Source organism: Pungitius pungitius, chromosome 17 (genome assembly GCF_949316345.1).
Source record: "Pungitius pungitius chromosome 17, fPunPun2.1, whole genome shotgun sequence".
NCBI lineage: Eukaryota > Metazoa > Chordata > Actinopteri > Perciformes > Gasterosteidae > Pungitius > Pungitius pungitius.
Genome location: NC_084916.1, coordinates 4,280,488 through 4,303,850, shown reverse-complemented (window position 1 = coordinate 4,303,850; position 23,363 = coordinate 4,280,488). Strand labels below are relative to the sequence as shown.

Sequence of the window (23,363 nt, the reverse complement as noted above, 5' to 3'; positions counted from 1 at the left end):
TACATCTAAACACATTGCAGAACACAACGCGTCAAGCCGATTCCGGCGTATTTATATTTTATAGTGCAGGCGGTAGGTTTGGCAGCGAGAGAGTGAGAAAGAAATGTTTTCTGTGCAGAGAATAGGAAATGGAAGACATAACAATTGTAGCAATGTAGATACATTTTGAGGATCCAGGATTCGGATTCGTCTTGTAATGGAAATGACAGCGTTATGCGATACAAGCTGATTCTTTGGAGGGTTAAATATGAGTTATTTATACATTTAGAGTTGTGTCATTCTTGTTTCCATGGCGGCAACTCGTATTTTTGTACATTCTTGACAACAATAGAACTTCAATTCCGCCATAAAATTCTGGCTTGTTTAAAGAGATTTGGTTGTCTCTTCCATGCGTTTAAAACCATCGCAGCTGTTTTTGTGCAGTGGTGCTAAATGATCCTTGTCCTTACCGTAAGATCTGAAGTCCCTGTTGACTTGAATTAACCCGGAGACACGTTATTTTCAGTGGATTAAAAAAAGTTTGGCCAGGCCTTCCTTCAGCTGGGCTCTCAGGCCTCATATCTCCCTTTGCAGCAGTTCCTTTCCAAATTTCCTACCAGCGAATCTCATTATTAGCTTCTCCTCCAGCACCTTGTATTGATCCAGTTGCTAATTCATTAGTTCAGTGATTAGATTATACAGCATCAAGAGCCACAGTATGATGGCGTGACCCGGGTTTAAGGTTTGTACTAAAAAGCCCCATTGTTTCCTTTTTGGAAAGCCTCTAGCAGGGTCCGACGCCCCCCCCCCCCCCCCCCTCCTCCCCCCCGAAGATGAAAGACGGTTTGTGATTAAAGCTCACCTCCTCGGGATGAAACGTGTAATTGGCACCTTTTTAAAGGATTAAGCGATTAAAGTAAACAAACCCGCACATTTCTCCATGGAGACGAACCCTCATTGAGTTGATTGCACATTCTGGTGCAATGAATAAAGATCCTCCCCGATGGAGGATGTGAGTAATTAGGAGTTATGGATGTGGGACCCACGCGGTGGTCTCTCCACCAGAAGGTGAACACTGTGACGCCGGAGGAAGGAGCAACATCTTGAAACAAGGCACAGAAGACGGGCTTATTGTCACTGAGATTTATGTTTCCCGATGTTTTCTTTTGCCCAAATAATTAATTTAACAGTTATTACAGAATGTTCTTGAATGCAAACGCACACAATTTGTATTATATATTAGGTTTTACAACAGGTTTTTTTGTATGAGAATTAGATGATGATACCACGCAGAGTAGTAAGTGCAACAAGGATTACAAAAAATGTGTAATGTGTAATATTCATCCTTTGTTCACCCAAACAACGTAAAGCGTACGTATGGAAGTGAAGTTTATAGGTGCCAGTAGGTGGATTTTATTTCTTCATGCTAAGCTACGCTAAGCGGCTGTTGGTGGGTGTGGACACATTTGCAGTGCAAACATGTGATATATTGATCTCCCCATCTAATTCCCAGCTATAGCAGAAAAATATGCACGCTCATCAAAATATAAAAACGCCTTCTTTATGCTGGGGGGAGAGGGGGTCACATAGGCTTAGTCACATAACAAATTGTCTTTTGATCCATTGTTGATGTAAAAATATTGATTATAGCCGCTTTGGAGGATAAGGCTGATGATTCTAAATTTTTTTTTAAATCCTTGAAAACCACAAAACGTTCTCCTGCTACAAATACCGAATTTATTTATACCGGAATTATACTGCATGTCCCCAGGTCTGCAAAGGACTATTTTCATCCGTGGATGAAGACGCACTGGAGGCTGTGATGAGTATTTTTGGCAACAGTATGGTGACTGTGTTTTGGACATTGATGGTGAAGTGAAGGAGGACGTGTCACACACGTGTGTGTTCTATGACGGGATAACAGCGTAGTGTACACACAATTCTTTGTAAGGCGACAGATTAATGGTTGTTTTTTTGGTATTTTTCTAATCAACCAACACAGAACGCAGTCTCATCTTTGAAGTTTGCAAAGCCTCATTTCTTCAGCTCGTTGGCTTTTGTTGCCGTCAAACAGCTCATCTACGTGTAATTATTCCTACAAGCTGAGGCTGCTCTCACGTTGTAGTGGAGCTGTAATTACCCCCCCCCCCCCCTCCTTTTTCTTTGTTGCTGTCCTTGTCCAGGGTGTCATAACGATATTACAGAACATCCCTCTTTCATTGTGCTGAAACACTTTTATTTCAGAGTTAGAAACCTCTGCGCTTCCATCTGAATTAATGCTCCTCTGCTCATCCCTCTCTCATTTTATTTTTTTTATTCCCACCTTGCCCTTTTGTACTGTCCCTCTCTTTCAACATCACTCTCCCTCCATCACTCTCCACCTTTGCACCTTGTCCATTTTGACACTCGCTTTAGACTCAGTTCTGACATACCTTAGCGAGGGTGAACTGTTATTTAACTGCCACGGGGCCGTGATGTGATTCATCTTCTGATAACCGTAGCTTGTCGTAAATGCACATAATTCAAAAGTTGATTCTTTAATGATTTCCATTGCTGTGTTGTATCTGCTCTGCATCAAAAACATTATTTACACTCGCTCCACACAGATTGTATGAAGCCTTTTTGAAATCCCACCGGGGAAGTTGAGCCCTGTACATTAGCAATTAACTTAAGCTGCATGCTGCCAGGCTCAGTTTACGTTTCATTACGCTCGGTAGATATGGCCACATCATTTGCATTTATTGGCGAGTGCAGTGTGTGTTCTTTTAAATGTGGAAAGGGTTTCCATTTGAATGCAAATGAGTCTCACTCTGATTGATGGACGGGAGCAGACATTTACATGCCAAACATGCCATTTGTTCACCGGAGCCGTCGGTCAGCTAAAAAAAAATGACATGAGTATGAAAAAATATTTGTGCCACAAATATTGCCCCCACTTCACTTTATATTTTGTGCAGCCTCCCTTTTCCCAGATAACAGCCCTGAGTCTTATGATGCTATGATCCGTGAAAAGGTTGGTGGACACATGCCACTGGTTCTGAGACCATGCAGAATCTGCACAGGTCCATCAAAATCAGAGGGCGATGCTCGTGGATTCTCCTCTGCTCGCTCATCCCACACATCTTCTACGTGGGGCCATGGCAAAGCCTTTATTCTGTGATTTGGAGGCGTGCTTTAGGGGTCCAACCACGGGCCATTTAAGCTTCCTGGAAGAGGCTGTTTGTTTTTTTGGAAGATAAACCCCCCAAATCATCAAAGATCTGCCACCACACTTCACATTGGGTCTGAAGGACGTCTCTGAATGGCAATCTATTTTCACATAAGCTTTAATTTGATCTCATCTGACCATATAACCCGGTCCCTTTGAAAGTCCCAGTAACGCGATGTTACAGTTTCCTGTTGGTTTGACAGCACTTGTGGTGGTCTGATGGTAGTTTTGGATCTGAACCCATGACTCAACTGACCTCTGCATTTCTCAAGCTGGGATCCTTGGACATTCTTTTGCCAGTCAAACCATCCTCCTCTGGGTGGGTGGTTCACACACGTCCTCTTCCAGGCTGCTTAATGTAATAAACGTTACATTTGGTGCTATTTGAAGCAGTTTCATTCTTTGTTTTGTGCAGCCTTTGGGGAGGGTGGGTGGGGGCGGCGATTCGGTGGCACTGCAATTATCATTTGTCTTTGTGTTTAGAAACAGAGCGAAGTCTAATATTTGCTGTGTTTTGCCCCCCTCCCCTCTCTATTAGTCCTCTCTCCCAAATGCTTTCCTAAACAGGGTTTAAAGTTTTGCAAGGTCAGAAATCTGAGTCAATGTTGACTTGCCCCTAAAAACAATTCAAGCGACTTTAAAGAAGCACTCTGAGCTTATCGGACCCAACAGCGGGGGTTGTGCCCGTGCAACCAGGTACAACCAGGCTTAACGTGTGTTTTTGGCTTCCTGGGGGCCAACACAGGAGCAGCGAAGTGTTCTTTGCAGGGAGAAGTGGAGAATACTGTAGCAGCATATCGGGTTGAATAGAAACGTTTAGTCTGAAAGAGAAACTTCAGGACTTAAGGGTTCATGGACATTTTTCAAGGCAGTCTTCGGTTAGACAAAAGAAGTTTGGCTCTTGATGTCCAAAAAATACATTTGATTCCAGTACCTTTTTTAATTCTCCCTCCTGTACTTTGACTCAAACCACGATCCTTATGAGGTTGGGTAGTTAGTGAGGTGTTATGAGAAGATGGATATTCTTTCAAAAAAGACTTTTGATGGATTTGTCATCAGTTTCATTTCTAATGCAAAAGAGAGATTCACGCCCCCTAAATATGCATTTCTCTACCCTGAAAAATAATAGTTAAAAAATCATAACTTCAATTTCAGGACCAACTTTATTATAGAACATGAAGATAAAATGTACAAATTAGCATTTTCCTTCACAACAACCAAATAAACTCACATGATTACATTATTCTACAAAAGCAAGTCCAAGGCAGCAGCTTCCAAATTGTTCAGCACAAAATCCTATTTAGAATGTTTTAATGGACAATAACAAAAGCAAGGGTGGCATTTAAAAAATACAGATTAATAAATACCTAAATTAAAAAATATCACTTTAAATACAACAAACACATGAGTGCATGAATACTCGAGGCATTTACAGTGTTGGTACAATCACTAAGCAGAAATATATCCATGTCCTTTATGTTACAGTAAGTCTCTATACACAGTCTTTCACATTGTAATACATTGAGGTTTATAACCACCTCGCTGCTCCAACAGTTATCATTTTGTCTGAATCATGAGAGAAACAAGGACAAATAGTCCATGAGTGAAGGAGGTACCATTGTCTTTTAAATATTTTACTATGAGTTTAGGCGTTCCATAATTAAAATGTGTCACAAGTTTATAAACATTTATAACTTATAGAAAGTTGACAAAGTCATCAATAAATCTCTGACATTTTCCCTTTTTCTCCACTTTCTCACTAACTATAAACCCCTTATAAAGTATACAGGTAGATGCTGTGGGAGCTAAAACATCATCAACCTCATCATGGCCCATGATGCCATTTAAATGTAGTTCGGCTTCCCGTCTGACAGACGACTCACCCTTTCTGCCCCGAAAACCTTGGGCGGGGGGGCGGGGGGCAAACAGTTGATTAAAGTTGCTTTTTGGTGTGAAAAATACCCTTTTTTTTCTCAGCCTTAAAACCCCCAAAGTCCGTACGAAGCGGACCCACCCAGGATTCCACTCCCGGAAACCCGTGAATCAGAAGGCGAGGAACGAGTTCTGCGGACTCGTTGGCGTAATTCTTTTAGTGTCCTCTCGGCCGTACGTGTGAAGTGGACACGGTGTGTTCGTGTTTCTGTTGACCCACACGCAGTTTGTCACGTAGGCAGGTCCGAGGTGAGATAACAGCCGCGCGTGACTGAGGGCTTATCTGCTGGCCTTTGCCGCTTTACAACGTCCTTGTAGAGCCTCTCGTTACGCGTCAGTGGCTGTGATCCGTATCGACGAGTCCAACCAAGAGCCGCCCCGGCTTTGCAAAGTTCAGCAAGAAACCCTGTTCCCACTTCGCAGAAACCAACACACGACGTTTTCGATCTCTCCCTGATTCTTCTTCTGAAATCGTCGGCGCGGCCTAGGACGGACCTCATGCCTCGCTGAAGTCCACCTTCCCGTACGCGCCGGTGTCCGGGAACGCCATCTTCTGGTCGGACAGCAGCTCGTCCGTGACGGTGAGCTCCTCCAGCTCGGTGGCGAAGGGGTCGGCGCTCTCCGCCATCGACGTGTCCTTGACCGCGCTGTACGTGAGGGCCACGCTGTAGGCGGCGGGCTTGTCGCAGCCTTTCCTCCCGCAGCCGCATATCTTGCGGAAGGCGGCGCGGAACTTCTGCGACATGGCGTTGTAGATGACCGGGTTGACGGCGCTGTTGAGGTAGACGCAGACGCGGCAGAAGAGCACGAACCAGCTGTCCAGGTAGGCGTGGTCCAGGAAGGAGTTGACCACCACCAGGGTGCGGTACGGCATCCAGAGCACGGCGAACAGGATCACCACCACGGCCAGCATCTTGGTCACCTGGTTACCCAACAAGGAAAGACGTGAGAACGGATGCTGCAGCAGAACACCTGCAGGAGTCCGTGGGCGCCGAATCCGACCTGTTTGAGGAAGACGCTAGCTTCTTTCCTGTTACAAGTTTGAATTCACCATTCATAAAGAGAGCATTTTTTAGGTCGACAATGAGAAAGTTCTGGACATTAAATGGTACATGGACTTGCCTCAGAGTAGAGTACAGCGCCTTTCTAGTCCTTTCAAGCCTCAAAGCGCTTTCACACTAGACGTCACTCAGCCATCTTTCACACACCGACGGCGCTGCCTTCAGGAGCAATTTAACGTTAAGTGTCTCGTGGAGGTCCGGGATAATCTCAGCTGTTAAAGGGTGAGTTCACCCAAACTACAAGTGTTATGATTCAAAAGACATAATATCATTTAACAAAGACCCCCCCACTCTTGATCGTGTCAGTACTTAACCCTTATTACCCGTTGTACTCTGAGAGGCTTATATACCTCACATATGTTTGATAGCAGTAAACTGATTCATGATAAGTTCACTCGTTCGTCTTTGTAGTTGCTTGGGCTCGGCTGGCTTTGAGGCTACGCTTGATGGCAACTAATGAGAAGTGAAACATTTTGGTCTACCATTCTCAATATAATCAAACTCGAACCTTCATCCTGTTTGTCTCCATTTAGCTCATTAGGGGCTCTCTGGACGGACACAAATGAGTCTAGCAAGATGGCAAGTGAGCCAATTATAAAGCAGGAACGACAGCCGGGAAGTGAAGTGACGGATCCATATGAGGTTGACGGGTCACCATTTGGTTTTATTCATCGCACGCGTTTGGGCAAGACTGCTCAGTGCCCAGCATGTCCCTTTGTCAGTCTTTGCAGATTTGGATAATGACTCAATTGGAACGTCATCAACACACATACCCAGCAATCATCATATCTGAATCAAAAACACCAAAGCAATTATACATAGGTTTAATTTTTCTGATTTGCTGTAGATGCAGAATGCAAATCTTTTTTACATAATTAAAGGGAAGTGGGCTCTTTTACAGTGCTGCATAGGCATTGGAGCGGTATTGGTGTCATGTGTGAACAGCATTTATTCTCTGATAATCTTCATATATTTTTTAAACCTTCATTTTTAAGTTAAAAAAATGGTCCTCATATTTGTAGTCGTCTTTGATTCCCTTGTTTTAAGACGGACGCACGTGGCACCCACCTGTCGGCGCGAGGTCGCCGTGGACCTGGAGTGGCGCGAGTTCCTGCAGCTGTTCCTCGTGTCGTTGGCGCCGTTGCTCGGCGCGTTCTTCTTCGTCTTCTTCTTCTTCTTGTCCTTGGGGTCGGAGGGCAGCGGGTTGAGGAAGAGGATCCGGGCCGATGAGTCCGTACAGGACCGCGGAGAGCAGCAGCGGAACCACGAAGAAGACGGCGAAGTCAAAGAAGTAAACCGGCAGGTATAACTTCCTGGGGACCCTGTACCCGCACGCGATGACGGTGACGTTGTCATACACCAGCTGCTGGAGGTCCGACAGGTAGAACCACATCACGCAGTACAGAGACGTGAACGCCCACACCACCAGAATGATCTTTTTGGCCCGGGACAGCGTGCACAGGAACTGCGCTTTGATCGGGTGACAGATGGCGATGTACCTCTCTATGGTGAACGCAGTGATGGAGCACGAGGACGCGTTGATCCCGAGGTACTGGAAGTAGGTGATGCCGAGGCAGCCGTAGTAGCCGAACACCCACGACCCGAAGATGCTGTCGGTGAACGCCGGCAAGCCGGCTGCGGTCAGCACCATCAGATCGGCCACCGCCAGACTCACCAGGTAGCAGTTGGTCGGAGTCCTCATGTGTTTGGTCGTGAGCACCACCAGGACCACCATCACGTTGCCGACGATCCCCGGCGCGCAGATCGCCAGAAGCAGCACACTGCTGATCAGCAGTGCCAGCTGTGGCTTTTCTTGTCATCTGGTTGCTACTCTGTCACGTGGAAGCTGGAAAGCGTTTGTGTCGCTGGTGCGTCGATGCTCGCTGCCGGGAAGCTACGCGCTAAATGTAGAATAAACACGGTACCCAAAGGTGTTTGTGATGGCCTGGGCGAGGTCATTTGTTTACGGGTTTTTCCCAAACTTAGTTCCTCACATGAAGTGGTGGGATGTACACTGTACTTTAGTAGAATTATGAGGTGTTTGTATTTCCCTGATCATCCACTCATGGGGGAGGATGGGCATTTATACCACTGATTATTACTACCTTGATTCATCAGTGATAATAATCCATGAATCGAATTTGATTCTTTCACAGGAATATATTTGTTTTATTGATGACTTTGAACTTCCATTTTGTGTTGGCTTTGAGTGGTGCCTGCAGATCAAAGCAGTAGTGTTTCCAGATGCCACACCCCCACTCTACCTCCTCGGGGTCTGGACGAGGACTGAGCTGAAGGAGTTTCTGGTGAACTTTTAGGATTTCATCTGATTTCACCTGAATCCGACCCAGTGACGGGCTTTTAGGATAACTCCAATAGCGTCTCTGATCCTCTTGCTTACTTAATCAGGTTGTTTTTTAACGCGGTTCATTTACGCATGATTTATGCCAATAGAACTTCTTATGGTGGATATGTCAAATCTTTTTTTTTCTTCGGGTGAAGTGAAACCTGTTACCTGTATGTGGCTCTTGGAGACGGATGAGGCAACGGCTTGCAGCTAATGATGGCCCCCACAGTGCGCACAGTGGAAACCGTGCTGACACAGTGCTTCAAATCATTGTTTTGTCTTTTCCAGAACGTGTCTTCGTAGTCTGTCAGATGTTCTCTGAACTGTGTCGCTCTGAGGAGCTCACGTTGTGTCAAGAGACTCACACAATTGTGAGTGACTCGTGGTGACAACATGGGGACAAAATCAAACATGCAAGTTGTTTTTGAGAAGGAATCTCTTGACTGAAAGCATATACAAATTCCGAAGTACAAAAAGTAATGCACGCATTTCAAACCCTTGTCATTTTTGGACTACATATATTTATATTTCTGATGTGGCAAGGATAGCAGTCTCCTCCGATGAAGACGTTGCAGTAAAAGTCCCAGTGCAACGTTTCAATTCGCGAATCCGGAAAACAAAGGTCATCTTGTGACAACTTGTCAGTTCTCCGGGGTGAATTTTGCCGCCTGCCATTCAAACCTACATCAAACCGAGGTGATTCACGTCTGCACGACGAACAAACACGAGACGAGTGACGCATCAAAACAAAGCACAATGCACATGCTCGCAAACAGCACGCTCTGTTTCTCTTTAGCACAGTAAAAATAAATAATGAGCTTTCTCACGGAGCGCGAGAAACTTCACAGACCTCATTGAGTCGAAGGCTCCTGCCTTTAAATCCCTTTGTAACGCGTGTGACAACATTGCGTCCTCCAACAGCAACGAGCTTTATTTTCATCCCAAGGTGAATTTCTTCTCTGCATGTATTAACTATTCTTTGTGATGATTCCTGTCAAATTTATGAGGATTATTAGCTATTACCTAGAGTTACTATTGATTACAACAAGCCATATTTTTGTGTCATCCAAGTCCCTGACACAGTCACACTGCCTTGTAAAAGTCACACATGTAATAGAAGTCAGAGAAACATCCTTCTGTTAAACCTCAAAAATCAAAGGCTACAGGGATACTAACTCATAAAGACACACCTGTGAATAATTATTCACAAACTGTTTGTGTGCTTTATATTTTTTAGATGTTGGAAGATAACGGAAAAACAAGATCTCAGAGGGATTGTGAGACTTTGTGAAATCTGGGCTGAAGGCTTACTGCAGGTAGAGAAAAAAAGGACTTAAAATGCAACGAGTGAGCCATTATCTTTTAAGAGACTGAGTCCCAAATTCATTAGCAGTATCCACACCTTCATTAAGTGCATATTGCATTGCATATCTTACTTCAACTGGCTTTGTTGTCGTTGTTAGGTTAAGATGTTACGCTACGATGTTACGCTCAGAATTTAAGCATTTAGCTGTGGATATGTATAGAACTTTTTTTTCCCCCTACCCTCGCCATTTTCTTCATCTAGAGAGCACATATTGTGTTAATCTGGAGTGTGTGTGTCTGGGCGTGTCGAATGGCGGGGCAAAGCCATCAGGTTGCTGGAGTGTTTGGGATCAAAGCACCAAAGCCTGGTTTCCCCACTACAGAAACACTTAACCTTACAGATAAATTGCTACAGATGACAAAGTGCCTGAACTCCAGTCCCTCCCCTCACTGTGAGTGTGTGCAGTCAACTCAAGGAGTTTAGTTCATTTCATTTAGCCAAGAATACATTAGCACTGCGTCTCCTTTTTCCAGATGTTTAATTCTCTTCTTTATGGGCTTTTTTTTACTCAAGCTTCCGTGTGCTGAATACGGCCAGTGAGCCCTTCTTTGTCAAAGCTTGTTAAAAAAAAACTGTGGTCTCTATCACTTCCTTGGAAGCCATAATCGATTATTATATGGACAGATTTTTTCTTTTCTTCACGACTGTTTTCCAGCAGTACATACACACAACCACCTATACACATGGTTATGGAAATAACTTATATATATCTTGTCGAGCCATCTACATAAAACTCGTGGATTAATTTGAAACGCCCTGGTTTTGCATAAATCTCTAGCTGTGACAAACTTAAACAGAGTGAGGTAGATTCTTAGTTAGTATATTCTTAGTTTGGTTTTTCTTCTCTTTTCATTCATGTTTTTCCCTTTCACCCTACAGGCTGCATCCTAAGTGTGCTTTTTCGTCTACCGTTCTCTGCTGTCGATAAAGAATGGACCACCTGTCTTAGGTCGGGTGTGATGCATTGCACTTGTTTAATTTACATGCAATGTTTATCAGACAGTAGTCTACAGAAGTGAATGTACGTGTAGCAATTAACAAACAGTCCATCTCCATAGGAGATTGGCAGCCTTTCGCGGGCTCTGAGCTTTTGGGAACTGTAGGATATAAAAAAAGAAATTGACGACCAGGTTCATAAATTAACTATAAATAAAATGCATTTAGTGTACAACAAAACACAACCATGATTGTGGAGATATGTTTTCAATAAAGTAATGGGAGCATTGTAAAACCACTGTCATTTTGAAACTGTAATCAATAGAACAATACCAATGTACAGTTATGGTTGTATTCAACTTAATGCAATCTACCGAAATGTATTGTAATACTTGATAGCACCACAACTGATATTGACCGAGAGGCCTTCGAAATCCGAGCTACGTTGAACCCACCAGGAGACCACTCCCAGGGGGCGTGGTCACTGACTTTACACCTCCACTGATCTGTGTAAATACTTGGAGTTCTCTGGAGGAGACAGCAGACTAGGGATGGTCAAAGGACTCCCCGTGGTCTGTTGGTTTGTGGAGACCAGCGGCTGGCTCCTCAGCTGAGATGTTCTTTTTAGCACAGCACCGTATCTTTTATTAAATACTTTTTTTTTACTGTTCATTCCAAGATGTTTCCAACCGTCTGGTGTTACTCGAGAGAAATGGAGTCAAAGCTTTTAGTGTTCATGAGGTTCAGACGAAGATGCCCTTTCTTCCTTGCTAGAGAAAACTAAAAAACAGCACTGAAGTAGCAGCTTTTCATGAGCAATATTATTTTTATTGTTTATATATTTTGAGAGGAGGAAAAATTGTTGAGTGTTTTATCACTCTTCCCTTTGCGCATAAGAATCAGCTCTGTTGGCAGGTTATCTAGTAGTTTTACCTTTTGATATTGATCAGAAAAAGTATATTTCATTGCTAATTCTTTTTGCTTTATATACTTTAGGTTCATGTTCAGGGTCTTTGACTTTAACACTTTAATTTGGACTGCATCAAAATCCCTAAAATATATCTAGTACACATTAAATTCAGCACTCTCAAGTCTCAGTCACCAAATAAACCTAATTACGAGAGTGTAAAATCCAAATTTTAATTTGCATAAATTGTCTCTTAGAGCAGTAGTGAATGATTTGGAAGAGAAAACGCTGACGGCGAGAGGTTGGTATAAATTACTTTTGTATTCATGATTATAAAATTGCATTGCCATGTGTGCTTCCATCAGACTCAGTCCAGGCTCTGCAAGGTTTCAAAGCTCGCTCTTGAGTTATGAATCAGGTGTCAGACAGACGCAGCCCGCCGGCTGCTTAAAGAAATGTTTTATCTAGTGGACTCTATTCGTGTGTAGGATATTGTTTTGGATCCACAGCAAACATACACTGTATATTTTACTGTATATTTGACTGGTCTTTCCTGGTCATATATAGATTCAAACAAGGGACTTCAATGACAGCAATTAATCGGCCATCGGTGTGACTTTCATTCCCGGGGCTGGGGCCTTCTGAGAAAGTGTCTCGCCTCTGCTGATGAGTCCACGAAGGCAAACAGCCCCCAGCAGACTATGTCAGCAGAGACGTGCGTTGAAACGTCCAGGGGGGGATAAGAGCCTCTCCCTCGGGACGGGTCGTTGCTCCTGCGGTTTTAATTCCATTGCTTTACAGTCAGAGCGCGGAAACTCATTCTCTTTGACACTTGAGATCCTCGCAGAACAGTGTACCACCTGGTAGTAAACAAAGCAATCTAACAAGAAGGCACTGAATCCGAATTATCACCCAAGGGAGGAAAAATGAAATGAATTTTCTGTTTTCTATGTAATGCTACTATTTGTCTGTCATGAATCACTTTCGTTTTTGCCTCCTGCTCTTCTGTCTTTATTCAATCTTTGGCTTCTGTGGTGCGCCTCCTGTCCAGCTGGCTCTTGCTCGGCTGAGGTGAAGTGGAAGGCATGCAGCCAGTCGCCTGAGATTGAGTCCAGAATATTTCCTGATGGACGAGGAGAGAGAGAAGGGCGGGGGGGGGGGGGGAAGTGCGCCAGCGAGGAGCGACATTACATTTTCTCAAATCAAAGTTCTCTTTGTGTTATAGTTCGGCGGGAGCAGCTCTTTCATGGCAAATTCTGACTTATCGCTTATACCACTCATGCAGGCAAATAATAATAATAATGAATGCCAAGTGCACATTGTTCCTGGTGTGCACGGGTTGTGTGAGTGACGAATTTCTAAGAAAGCATCTAATAAATGCATCCAAGTGCTGAGGGAACGAATATTACCAATGACCTCATCATTTCCAAAATAATGGCTAGACTGGAACAAATACTTGGCCCCTAAAAATAAGTAACTAAAAGAACAAAAATTGCTTATCTAATACCCGACAGGAATACCAACTCACAAAAAAACCCTCTTTGGGGAGAAAGTTAAGAGAAATACATAAAGGACGGCAATTAGCTTTCGTCCCCAGCTTTTAACATCACATGGTGACAGGATGTTAATTTGTACAGTATTTATGATTTACATGACTATAAATTGTTATTGACTATAATGCATTCAGTTCACCTAACATACAAATGTAATATCTACTCTCACAATCATCACACAAACTACAATTCTACACTAAACATTACTACATGTAATATACTATACGCTAGGTGTGCACTTCTACTTAAATCCCTTCTTCTTAGAACAAAATACATCAGAGTAAACTATAAAAGCTGATTTACTTCACACTGTAACAGATTCTGTTCTTTGTTGGCAGCTGAATGAAAGATGGTGTATCTCAATTTAGGATAAAAGTTGATTCACCTCACATTCCCCCACTGGTAGGGGCTACCATCCACGATGGCACCTGCCCATGAGGATTATCCAACTCACACACCGCACGCAAGTTTATTTGGGGTATGTTTCCAACACAAATACGGTATTAATCTATGTTTTTAATTAGAATGACTGAGCCATAATTTGAAGCAGTGGGTCTCAACCTTTTTTTTAGTGACGTATTTCTTAAGGAATATTTCTTACAGTCAAGTGCTGTATGAATAAAGTAGGTACCCCTTAAGCAGTGCAAAGCTTTTTTTGGTTGAAAAAAACATGGTAATAGACAGCAGTGTTCCCTCTGAGTCTGATTTCTCAAACCGAAGCAACACTTTGGATGGGTTGCACCTTGTGGCCGTCTTTTCTGACAGGTGATAACAATGCGCCAGGTTGGGAAAAAGCATCTTGGTATGGAGGATGTTTTTTTTCTCCGGAAAAGAGCGTACAGAATGTCCAATTCAGTTAACGAATTTACACTTATTTAATATTTATTAAAAAACTATTTTTGTTCAAGGTTTTTAAAATGGATGTCAATTTTAAAATGTATATATTTAAAAGTCTCAAATACCCCTCGAAGTGCCTTCACGTGCCCCCAGGGGTACATGTACCCCCATTTGAGAAACACTGATCTAATGCATCCCCACATACTTGTATGTAATATTGTAAATACTATACACAGCACTTAATAGTATTAATACAGAAAACGCAAGTAATACAATTAAAGGCCAATGAAAATTGAAACAATAAATCATAATTTACATGACGTTTTATTTAAGTTGTGAATGATGTCAGATTTCAGAATCCTAAGATCATCAATTTGTTGGAATATGAATTCTTGGCTGACAGCTGCTGACGTCCTCTCTCCGTGGGGCTGGGGCGGGTGGTCTTGGGGTGACAGGTCTGGGACTCACCGGGGTTCTGAGAGGCATTCAGGGGTCTTTGGGGGGTCTGGGTCTGCTTGGCACGACGGCTAGGCTGACTTCTACTCTTAGCTGTCCCAGGAGTTAGACAAGTCTGGAGGAGTCTCTCCCTGTTAAACACAAACACAAGTGATGAAAACATTGAGCTCAACTACACAACCTTTAGATTGTTGGGTTGAATCTTTATTATCTTGATACTTCAGTAGTCTTAGTGAGGGATTACTTACTTGGCCCAGTGAAAGAAAGGCGCCAGCCGCTCTTCAGTCATCCATCCTTGTCATCTGGTCCTGCAGTCGTCCATCATGGTCATCTGGTCCTGCAGTCGTCCATCCTTGTCATCTGGTCCTGCAGTCGTCCATCCTTGTCATCTGGTCCTGTAGTCGTCCATCCTTGTCATCTGGTCCTGCAGTTATCCATCCTTGTCATCTGGTCCTGTAGTCCTCCGTCCTTCTGATCTCTTCCTGTATTAGGCTCATTACTGTAAAAGAAACTTGAAAACCTTTTCTTAACATATGGGGGATATTACTTAAACGTTGTCTGGTTCAGTCACCTTCACCTTCATTTTCTTAACTATAAAAGAGACTTTCTGGAGACTTCTGTCTGGTATGCATGTTATTAAAAAGCATAGACTTACCTTTGTCTGAAAAAAACATCTAGACTACATGAATAAAAATACAACACAGAATAACAACCATCCCCTGTAACTTACCTCTGGCCTCTATGAATAGCATCAACTATTAATCAAAATTAAAATGTATAAAGAAGAGATAGTATCTGTGTGTGTGGGGGGGGGGGGTGCTGAGGCCGTGAAGTGGGGGGGGGAAAACCACCGGTAGCCATCTGCTGGGCTCTTCATTAAGAAGGGGCAGAGGCATGAAATGTAGGGATTTGACTCACTGTAGTCCTCTTCCCTGGTTCTCTTAGTGGAGGAGGAGCCTAGACATGAAGTGCAAGAGGCTGTGTCCACATGGTCCTCCACAGTCCCTCTGTCTTTTCACACTTACCTGCCCTGTGTCGTCCTTTTGCCTACTTGGAGGAGACTCCTGACATCTGGGAGACTGGGATTAGCGCTTCATCAGGACATTCCACAGGAGAAGGGAGTGGGGGAGACTGCACTGGTCGCAAATTTATTAATCCATAAAGATATGCCTAAAAACTCTGCTGCAAGATGCTACCTATAGCCAACCTCGCTGAACACAGCGGAAGGCGGTTTTTACATCCTGCAGCAAGCAGAATGTCGCTGTCAATCAAGGTGCTGTTTTCAGCCAACTGCCAGTATGTTGTAGTCCTCTTCCTTGGTCATTTTAGTGGATGAGGGGCCTAGCCCTGAAGAACAAGGGACTGTCCACATGGTCCTCGACACCGTCTCTTTGCCTTTTCACACTTGCCCTGTGTTGTCCTCTTTTCTGCTTGGAGGACACTCCTGACGGAGTCAGCGCTTCTTCAGGACATCAATCCGAGTCGCTGTCTTCCGCCTGAGGCCAGTATCTTCTGTGTGTGGGAGGGGCGAGACCTGAAGTGGAGGGTGCTGAGTTCCTGTAGTCCTCTTCCCTGGTCCTCTTAGTGGAGCAGGGGCCTAGCCCTGAAGTGCAAGGGGCTGTGTCCACCTGGTCCTCGACACCGTCTCTTTGCCTTTTCACACTTACCTGCCCAGTGTCGTCCCTTTGCCTACTTGGAGGACACTCCTGACATCTGAAGGACTGGGATTAGTGCTTCGTCAGAACATTCCACAAGAGAAGGAAGTGGGGGCGATTGCACTGGATGCAAATTTATCAATCCATAAAGATATGCCTAAAAACTCTGCTGCAAGATGCTACCTATAGCCAACCTCGCTGAACACGGCGGAAGGCGGTTTTTACATCCTGCAGCAAGCAGAATGTCGCTGTCAATCAAGTTGCTGTTTTCAGCCAACTGCCAGTATGTTGTAGTCCTCTTCCTTGGTCATTTTAGTGGATGAGGGGCCTAGCCCTGAAGAACAAGGGACTGTCCACATGGTCCTCGACACCGTCTCTTTGCCTTTTCACACTTGCCCTGTGTTGTCCTCTTTTCTGCTTGGAGGACACTCCTGACGGAGTCAGCGCTTCTTCAGGACATCAATCCGAGTCGCTGTCTTCCGCCTGAGGCCAGTATCTTCTGTGTGTGGGAGGGGCGAGACCTGAAGTGGAGGGTGCTGAGTTCCTGTAGTCCTCTTCCCTGGTCCTCTTAGTGGAGCAGGGGCCTAGCCCTGAAGTGCAAGGGGCTGTGTCCACCTGGTCCTCGACACCGTCTCTTTGCCTTTTCACACTTACCTGCCCAGTGTCGTCCCTTTGCCTACTTGGAGGACACTCCTGACATCTGAAGGACTGGGATTAGTGCTTCGTCAGAACATTCCACAAGAGAAGGAAGTGCGGGCGATTGCACTGGATGCAAATTTATCAATCCATAAAGATATGCCTAAAAACTCTGCTGCAAGATGCTACCTATAGCCAACCTCGCTGAACACGGCGGAAGGCGGTTTTTACATCCTGCAGCAAGCAGAATGTCGCTGTCAATCAAGTTGCTGTTTTCAGCCAACTGCCAGTATGTTGTAGTCCTCTTCCTTGGTCATTTTAGTGGATGAGGGGCCTAGCCCTGAAGAACAAGGGACTGTCCACATGGTCCTCGACACCGTCTCTTTGCCTTTTCACACTTGCCCTGTGTTGTCCTCTTTTCTGCTTGGAGGACACTCCTGACGGAGTCAGCGCTTCTTCAGGACATCAATCCGAGTCGCTGTCTTCCGCCTGAGGCCAGTATCTTCTGTGTGTGGGAGGGGCGAGACCTGAAGTGGAGGGTGCTGAGTTCCTGTAGTCCTCTTCCCTGGTCCTCTTAGTGGAGCAGGGGCCTAGCCCTGAAGTGCAAGGGGCTGTGTCCACCTGGTCCTCGACACCGTCTCTTTGCCTTTTCACACTTACCTGCCCAGTGTCGTCCCTTTGCCTACTTGGAGGACACTCCTGACATCTGAAGGACTGGGATTAGTGCTTCGTCAGAACATTCCACAAGAGAAGGAAGTGCGGGCGATTGCACTGGATGCAAATTTATCAATCCATAAAGATATGCCTAAAAACTCTGCTGCAAGATGCTACCTATAGCCAACCTCGCTGAACACGGCGGAAGGCGGTTTTTACATCCTGCAGCAAGCAGAATGTCGCTGTCAATCAAGTTTCTGTTTTCAGCCAACTGCCAGTATGTTGTAGTCCTCTTCCTTGGTCATTTTAGTGGATGAGGGGCCTAGCCCTGAAGAACAAGGGACTGTCCACATGGTCCTCGTAACCGTCCCTCAGCCTTTTCTCACTTACCTGCCCTGTGTTGTCCTCTTCTTGGAGGACACTCCTGACGCGCTGTCAGCGCTTCTTCAGGACATCAATCCGAGTCGCTGTCTTCCGCCCACTGCCAGTATCTTCTGAATGTGGGTGGGGCTCGGCCTGAAGTGGAGGGTGCGAGGCCTGAAGTGGAGGGTGCCGAGTTCCTGTAGTCCTCTTCGGCTGTGTCCACATGGTCGTCCTCATCCCTCTGCCTCTTCCTACTTACCTGCCCTGCGTCGTCCTCTTCCCTGCTCCTCTTGGTGGACAATCCTGACGTCTGGGGAACTGGACTTGGCGCTTCTTCGGGAAGGTCCACATGTGAAGGAAGTGGGGGATGTTGCAGTAGTACAAACTGCAGGAAAGCTTCTTGTTGCATTTCTTCCGTAGGTGCCACCCAGTCCATCCAATCGTCCTCAGAAAGGGAGTCGCACACAGACATGGAGTCGTACCCAGAATCCTTCCCGTCCTCATCATCCTCTTCCTCCTCGTGGTGTTGCTCCTCCAGAAAATACAATGCTGCCTCCAGACCAAAGTGCATCAGTTGCCTGTCCATTGCCAACATGGGCCGCTCCTCTTCCTCCTCCTCTTCATCCTCCTCTTCATCCTCCTCTTCATCCTTTTCCTGCTCCTCGTTGTCATCCGGGAAGGCCAGGGGAATAAAATCAACTTCACCCACAGCATAACCTACCTCACCTACCTCATCCGAGGAGTTGAGGAGAACACCGTGGTCATCGCCGAGGGGGCAGGGTTGTGTGGGACGTTCCATGATGCAGGTAACACCAGCTTTAAGATAAAACATTTAAACTGTCAGGATTTCTCATTACATTAAATATTTCTGGATCACATCAGCAATAAAGTTTTGATTTGTAAAGAGCAGATCACTACAGTAACTATGACTGCAGGACCCAAGGAAGTCACTAACACACACAATGTAATGTAATTATTGTCCTCTCTACTGTCATTCTGTGTAAAAAAAAAAAAACACGGTCGGGTTTCTAGTATTAAAAAGCTTTTTATCAGCCAGTTAGGGTCAACTAAGCCACTGTTCACGTTGATTCTGCAAGTGTGCGCACGTCATTGACTTGCAATAAACAGCGTGGACGTGTTTTATATGCAGTGCGTCAGTGAATCACGGCGGCATTGATACAACAATGAACTTCTTTAATTGATCACTCTTAATTCTACGAGTTGCACATCGCAGCGCGTGGAGGTGGTGCAGCACGCGCACATGCAGTCCCATACGGTTACTTAACAAATCGCTCTCGTCACCAGTAATCTGCGGTCACTGGAGGCAGTGCCTTCCGTATGCCATCATGAAATGTAAAAAAAAAAGATATATATATATATATGTGTGATCTGTGATACAAGTGTAATTATAAGATTACAATCAATCCAATGATTATTATGGGCAATATCGCTGAATTTGTGTATTTTCCTGTTCAAATACGTCAGCGACGAGCGCCTCTCGGATTGCGCAATCCCTCAAAAACCCGGATGACCTGCTCTGTTTTTGCTCAATTTGAGCACGTGCAATTAATGTCTCTATATGTCAACAATGTAATGTAATGGTTGTACACATATTTGTATATATAGTTAGCATCTGCTAGCTAAAACAATCAAGTAGCGAACGTCAAGTGCACATCATCCGTCCTTTAAGACTGAAAACGTACAGTCTGAATCGTACAGACCAAAGACGAGCAATAATGTCTCATACGACAAAGAGACCGAACTTAAAGACGACTTTTGTGCCATAGTGGTTGATGATCAAGAATATTGACATTAACTTGTGCATTCCAGGTCTCGTTGCAAGATATTCATTCACAGCGCTCATGACGTCGACCTGAATTGTCCTCTTTGGCTTAAAAAGGAGCCCTAAATTGATTACGAAAGCTCGCTTTCCCCAAACTCCTCATTTGCGCGTTTCTGGGATGTTTTTAGGCGATCGCCACCGAGCTAAAAACCAAAATGACAACCAACGGTAGCGAAAATTCACCGCAATGAAACAAGTACATTATGGCTCAAGTCAGTACACCCCGTGACTCACTCTCAACTAATCAGAAGGCTTGATTTCATCTACCCGTATACAATAGGGTATATGAAACATAACCAGTAGTCAATGTGCATGCAGCCAGTTGAATGGTGAATTGATGCTACTACGTCACTGCTTGTAACTCTTATGAAAGGCATCGACCACGAGCAGAGTGCATTTCAATGTAAATATCAGAGAAATAGTGTACGGAGCATGTAACAATACATTCATAAGTACGTTTCAACCACGTGACGTACGTTGACTAGACCTGCACGTCGTGACGTCACACGTCAACCGTCTCCATGGACCCGGTGGTTTCCAAATAAAAACATTTATTTGAACGTTCCATGGCGTTCTGAGCGCCATCTTTTTTCACAAATTGCAATGTTAATCTTCGACAATTTGATACCCTCAAACCAAAATAACAGTGTTTTAAAACATCTACACTAATTGTTGACACACCCCAGAGATGTCCCGCGAGATGTAACACATCCCGCCCCTCCAATAATCATTTTACACCGAGAAATCCTCGACTGAGTGTCTTTGTCCATCAAATCGTATTTCTTTCACCGTTAAACTCAATGTCTCGTACTCATTTGTAACATGGGGACCCTTCTAAGGGTGCAAGCAGATCAAAACGTTGTCTTACTTGAACACTGAAGGTTCCAATCAGCCAACTTCCTTCAGCCGGTGGTCGTCCTCGATGCTCCGCCGCTCCTCCGCCGCTCCTGAGGGCCTGTTTCAGCCTCGTCTGTGCTCCACTAAAGATGTTATACAGTAGTTCACTTCTCCAACAATATCGGTATCCAGTAGAATCCGCTCAGTAGTCAAAAACTCAAAGGTTTTGTTCTCAGCAGTTTGCTTTCACGGGAGGTTTAAAGTTCGCGTTCAAGTCAAAGAGCAAAGGGAACGTTCAGAAAGTGCGCTGACCTTATATACCCTCGGTCGGGTCATCGTTCGGTTGCCATGGCATTTTACGGCGCGCGTGCGTGCGTGCGTGTTTCTACGTGCTCTCGTTTTTATTAAATATATATATCGATTTTTTATTTATTCCGGTATTATTTCGTTAGTATTTCGTTCTGGCCATTCAATACAGTTTAATGAACATCTGTTTCTGCAACCTCCAAAAAAAACGACAACAGCGAAACATGTCGTTTTTACCTGTTTTATATCCGGTCTGCTGAACACAGGGAGACAAACATTTTAGTTGTTTATCATGCTATGTTGTGAACACAGCTTAAATAGTTGTTATTAACTGCAGCAGACCATAAATATTATTCAATAAATTGCCTTAAGGACTAAGTGGGAAGATGTTCAATGATATATAGGCCTACATGTGATTTCTTTTCATTACAAAGTCTGTCTTTTTAATAATGGAGGATTTATAGTGAGATTTAGATGAACCCACCAGAAATAAAACTGTTCAGATGCTACATAAAAAAAATAATATCTTTTGAAATGAAGATAATGTATAACTGATAATATGATTTAATAAGCGTGTAGTGGCTAAGCCTAACTTAAAGCCACTGAGGGGCTGCGTAGACAGGCTAAAAGTAGGGTTTGACGCGCTGGCCACTGCACATGTTTCGTTCGGTAAAATAGACCCGCTTACGCCGTTGATTCTGTGTTTGAATATTTGGTTTATTTAGCACAATGTGGAGTCCATTTAGCTGTCACTTACAACCACGTATTGTGACAGAGAAAACTGTGTGCTCCTCCGTCTCGCAACACCTGCCACCTGGCTGAAAGTTCCCACCTAATAAAGCAAGTGCACCATGGTGACACCTGCTGGCTCAATTTTGTATCTTCCACCCAATGTCAATTAAAACTGGCTCCTACAAAGCGTAGTAAAATATTACATGGAATCTTACACGGAATCCATGGCAGCATCTAGATATGTATTTGTCCGTCTGTCTATCTATAAATCGATAAAACCAGAGGTATCACGTAACAAAGTACAAATACATTGTTACTTTACTTATGTAGATATTTTTACAACTTTTTACTTCTCGTTACATTTTCACGCAAATATCTGTACTTTCTACTCCTTACATTTTAAAAATAGCTTCGTTACTCCTATTTCATTATGTCATCGTTCAAAAACTAACACACACACAAAAAAAACTATCCGGATAAATCGCCTGAATTTGATTGTGGTTGGATGAGAAGCATAAACATTTACCATTCAAACACCCTTGGTTTGCACAATGTTTCCCCATCATTATGACAGCGGTGGTCTGAAGGCACCTTCCCACCGTGTTGTAACGGACTGTTTGTCCTTAATGGACATTTTTTTCCCCCTCTGTTACTTTTCCTTTTATACTTTTAAGTAGTTTTGAAACCAGTAATTTTATACTTTTACTTAAGTAAAAAGCTTGCGTTAATACTTCACTATCTCCACAAGTATTTTTAAACCCTAGTATCTATACTTCTACTTGAGTAATGAATGTGAATCCTTCTGACTCCTCTGGTCAGCATTCATTGCGTGTGTATAGCTTTTTACAAATCAGATGAGGAAATAACCGAGAGAATTGCAAAGTGATGACATGGCAGTTTTAATCCATTTCTAAGCTTCTGCCTCTACTTAATTCTTAAGACACACTGAGACGTTATGTTTCTCACACTGCCGGCCAGCGAGCGGTGCCCTGCATCACCCTGAGTGAGCGAGAAAATGTGTCTGTGTGGGAACTAAGCTGACATTGCTCCCTACCAATTTGGCCCTCTGGTTCAGCAACATGGGTGAGGTATTCATGAAAAACATGCTCACACTGCTCCATTGCAGAAGGCTCAAGGGGCTCTTGTAAAACCCCTGGTAACACACATCTTTCATTGCACAGTTTTTGATGCAATTAGATTTAGATTTGTCCTTATCCAAGCTTAGATGCATGAGGGACAATGTCGCGCCTGTTTCACTGCTGCAGCCGCACGCCGATCCGCCTGTGAGTCGCCCAATCCATCCCATCCTCACTCGGGAACAACATCCCAAGATACTTGAACCCCTTCACTTGCGGTAGACAGTGCCCCCCCCCCCCCCCCCCCCCGCAGAGAGCGATACACCTGCTTCCAGCAGAGCACCAGAGCCTCAGATTTGGAGGCGGTAACCCTCATCCCTGGCGCTTCACGGACCACATCACGTTTTGAAATATGTGAAATTAGACAGTTTGATCCGTAGGGTGGCCGAACTCTATTTTGCTTGGTATTGTTGTTTTTCCAGCTATCAACTAGTTCAATTTTTTTTTTTTTAACCACTGGCGCTGCAGGCTTTCTTTTACTCTCCATCGACTTTCTGGCAGCCGTCGTAGTTTAGAGGTGTTTGATCACTTCCCCCTGCGCCAATAATTCATTTGACTCAGGAAACCAAAGCAAGACTGCTTTCTTAAACAGAATGGATATTTCTAATGGCTCTGTGGT

General features: G+C 44.2%; 2 protein-coding genes across 2 annotated transcripts; both read right to left on the bottom strand.

The window, feature by feature from the left end:
• Positions 1-4,248: 4,248 nt before the first annotated feature.
• Positions 4,249-10,081, bottom strand: LOC134107148 (thyrotropin-releasing hormone receptor-like). Its single transcript, XM_062558614.1, is given in 4 exon segments — positions 4,249-6,041; positions 7,249-7,404; positions 7,406-7,987; positions 10,073-10,081. Coding segments are annotated over 4 exon segments (1,173 nt in total). The 3' UTR covers positions 4,249-5,615.
• Positions 10,082-17,680: 7,599 nt separating this feature from the next.
• LOC119219586 (uncharacterized) lies at positions 17,681-20,977 on the bottom strand. Its single transcript, XM_062558340.1, has 2 exons — positions 20,602-20,977; positions 17,681-18,706 (listed from the first exon to the last, which is right to left on the bottom strand). The coding sequence occupies exon 2, from the start codon at positions 18,687-18,689 to the stop codon at positions 17,982-17,984; it is 708 nt and encodes a 235-aa protein (XP_062414324.1). The 5' UTR covers positions 18,690-18,706; positions 20,602-20,977; the 3' UTR covers positions 17,681-17,981.
• Positions 20,978-23,363: the final 2,386 nt, after the last annotated feature.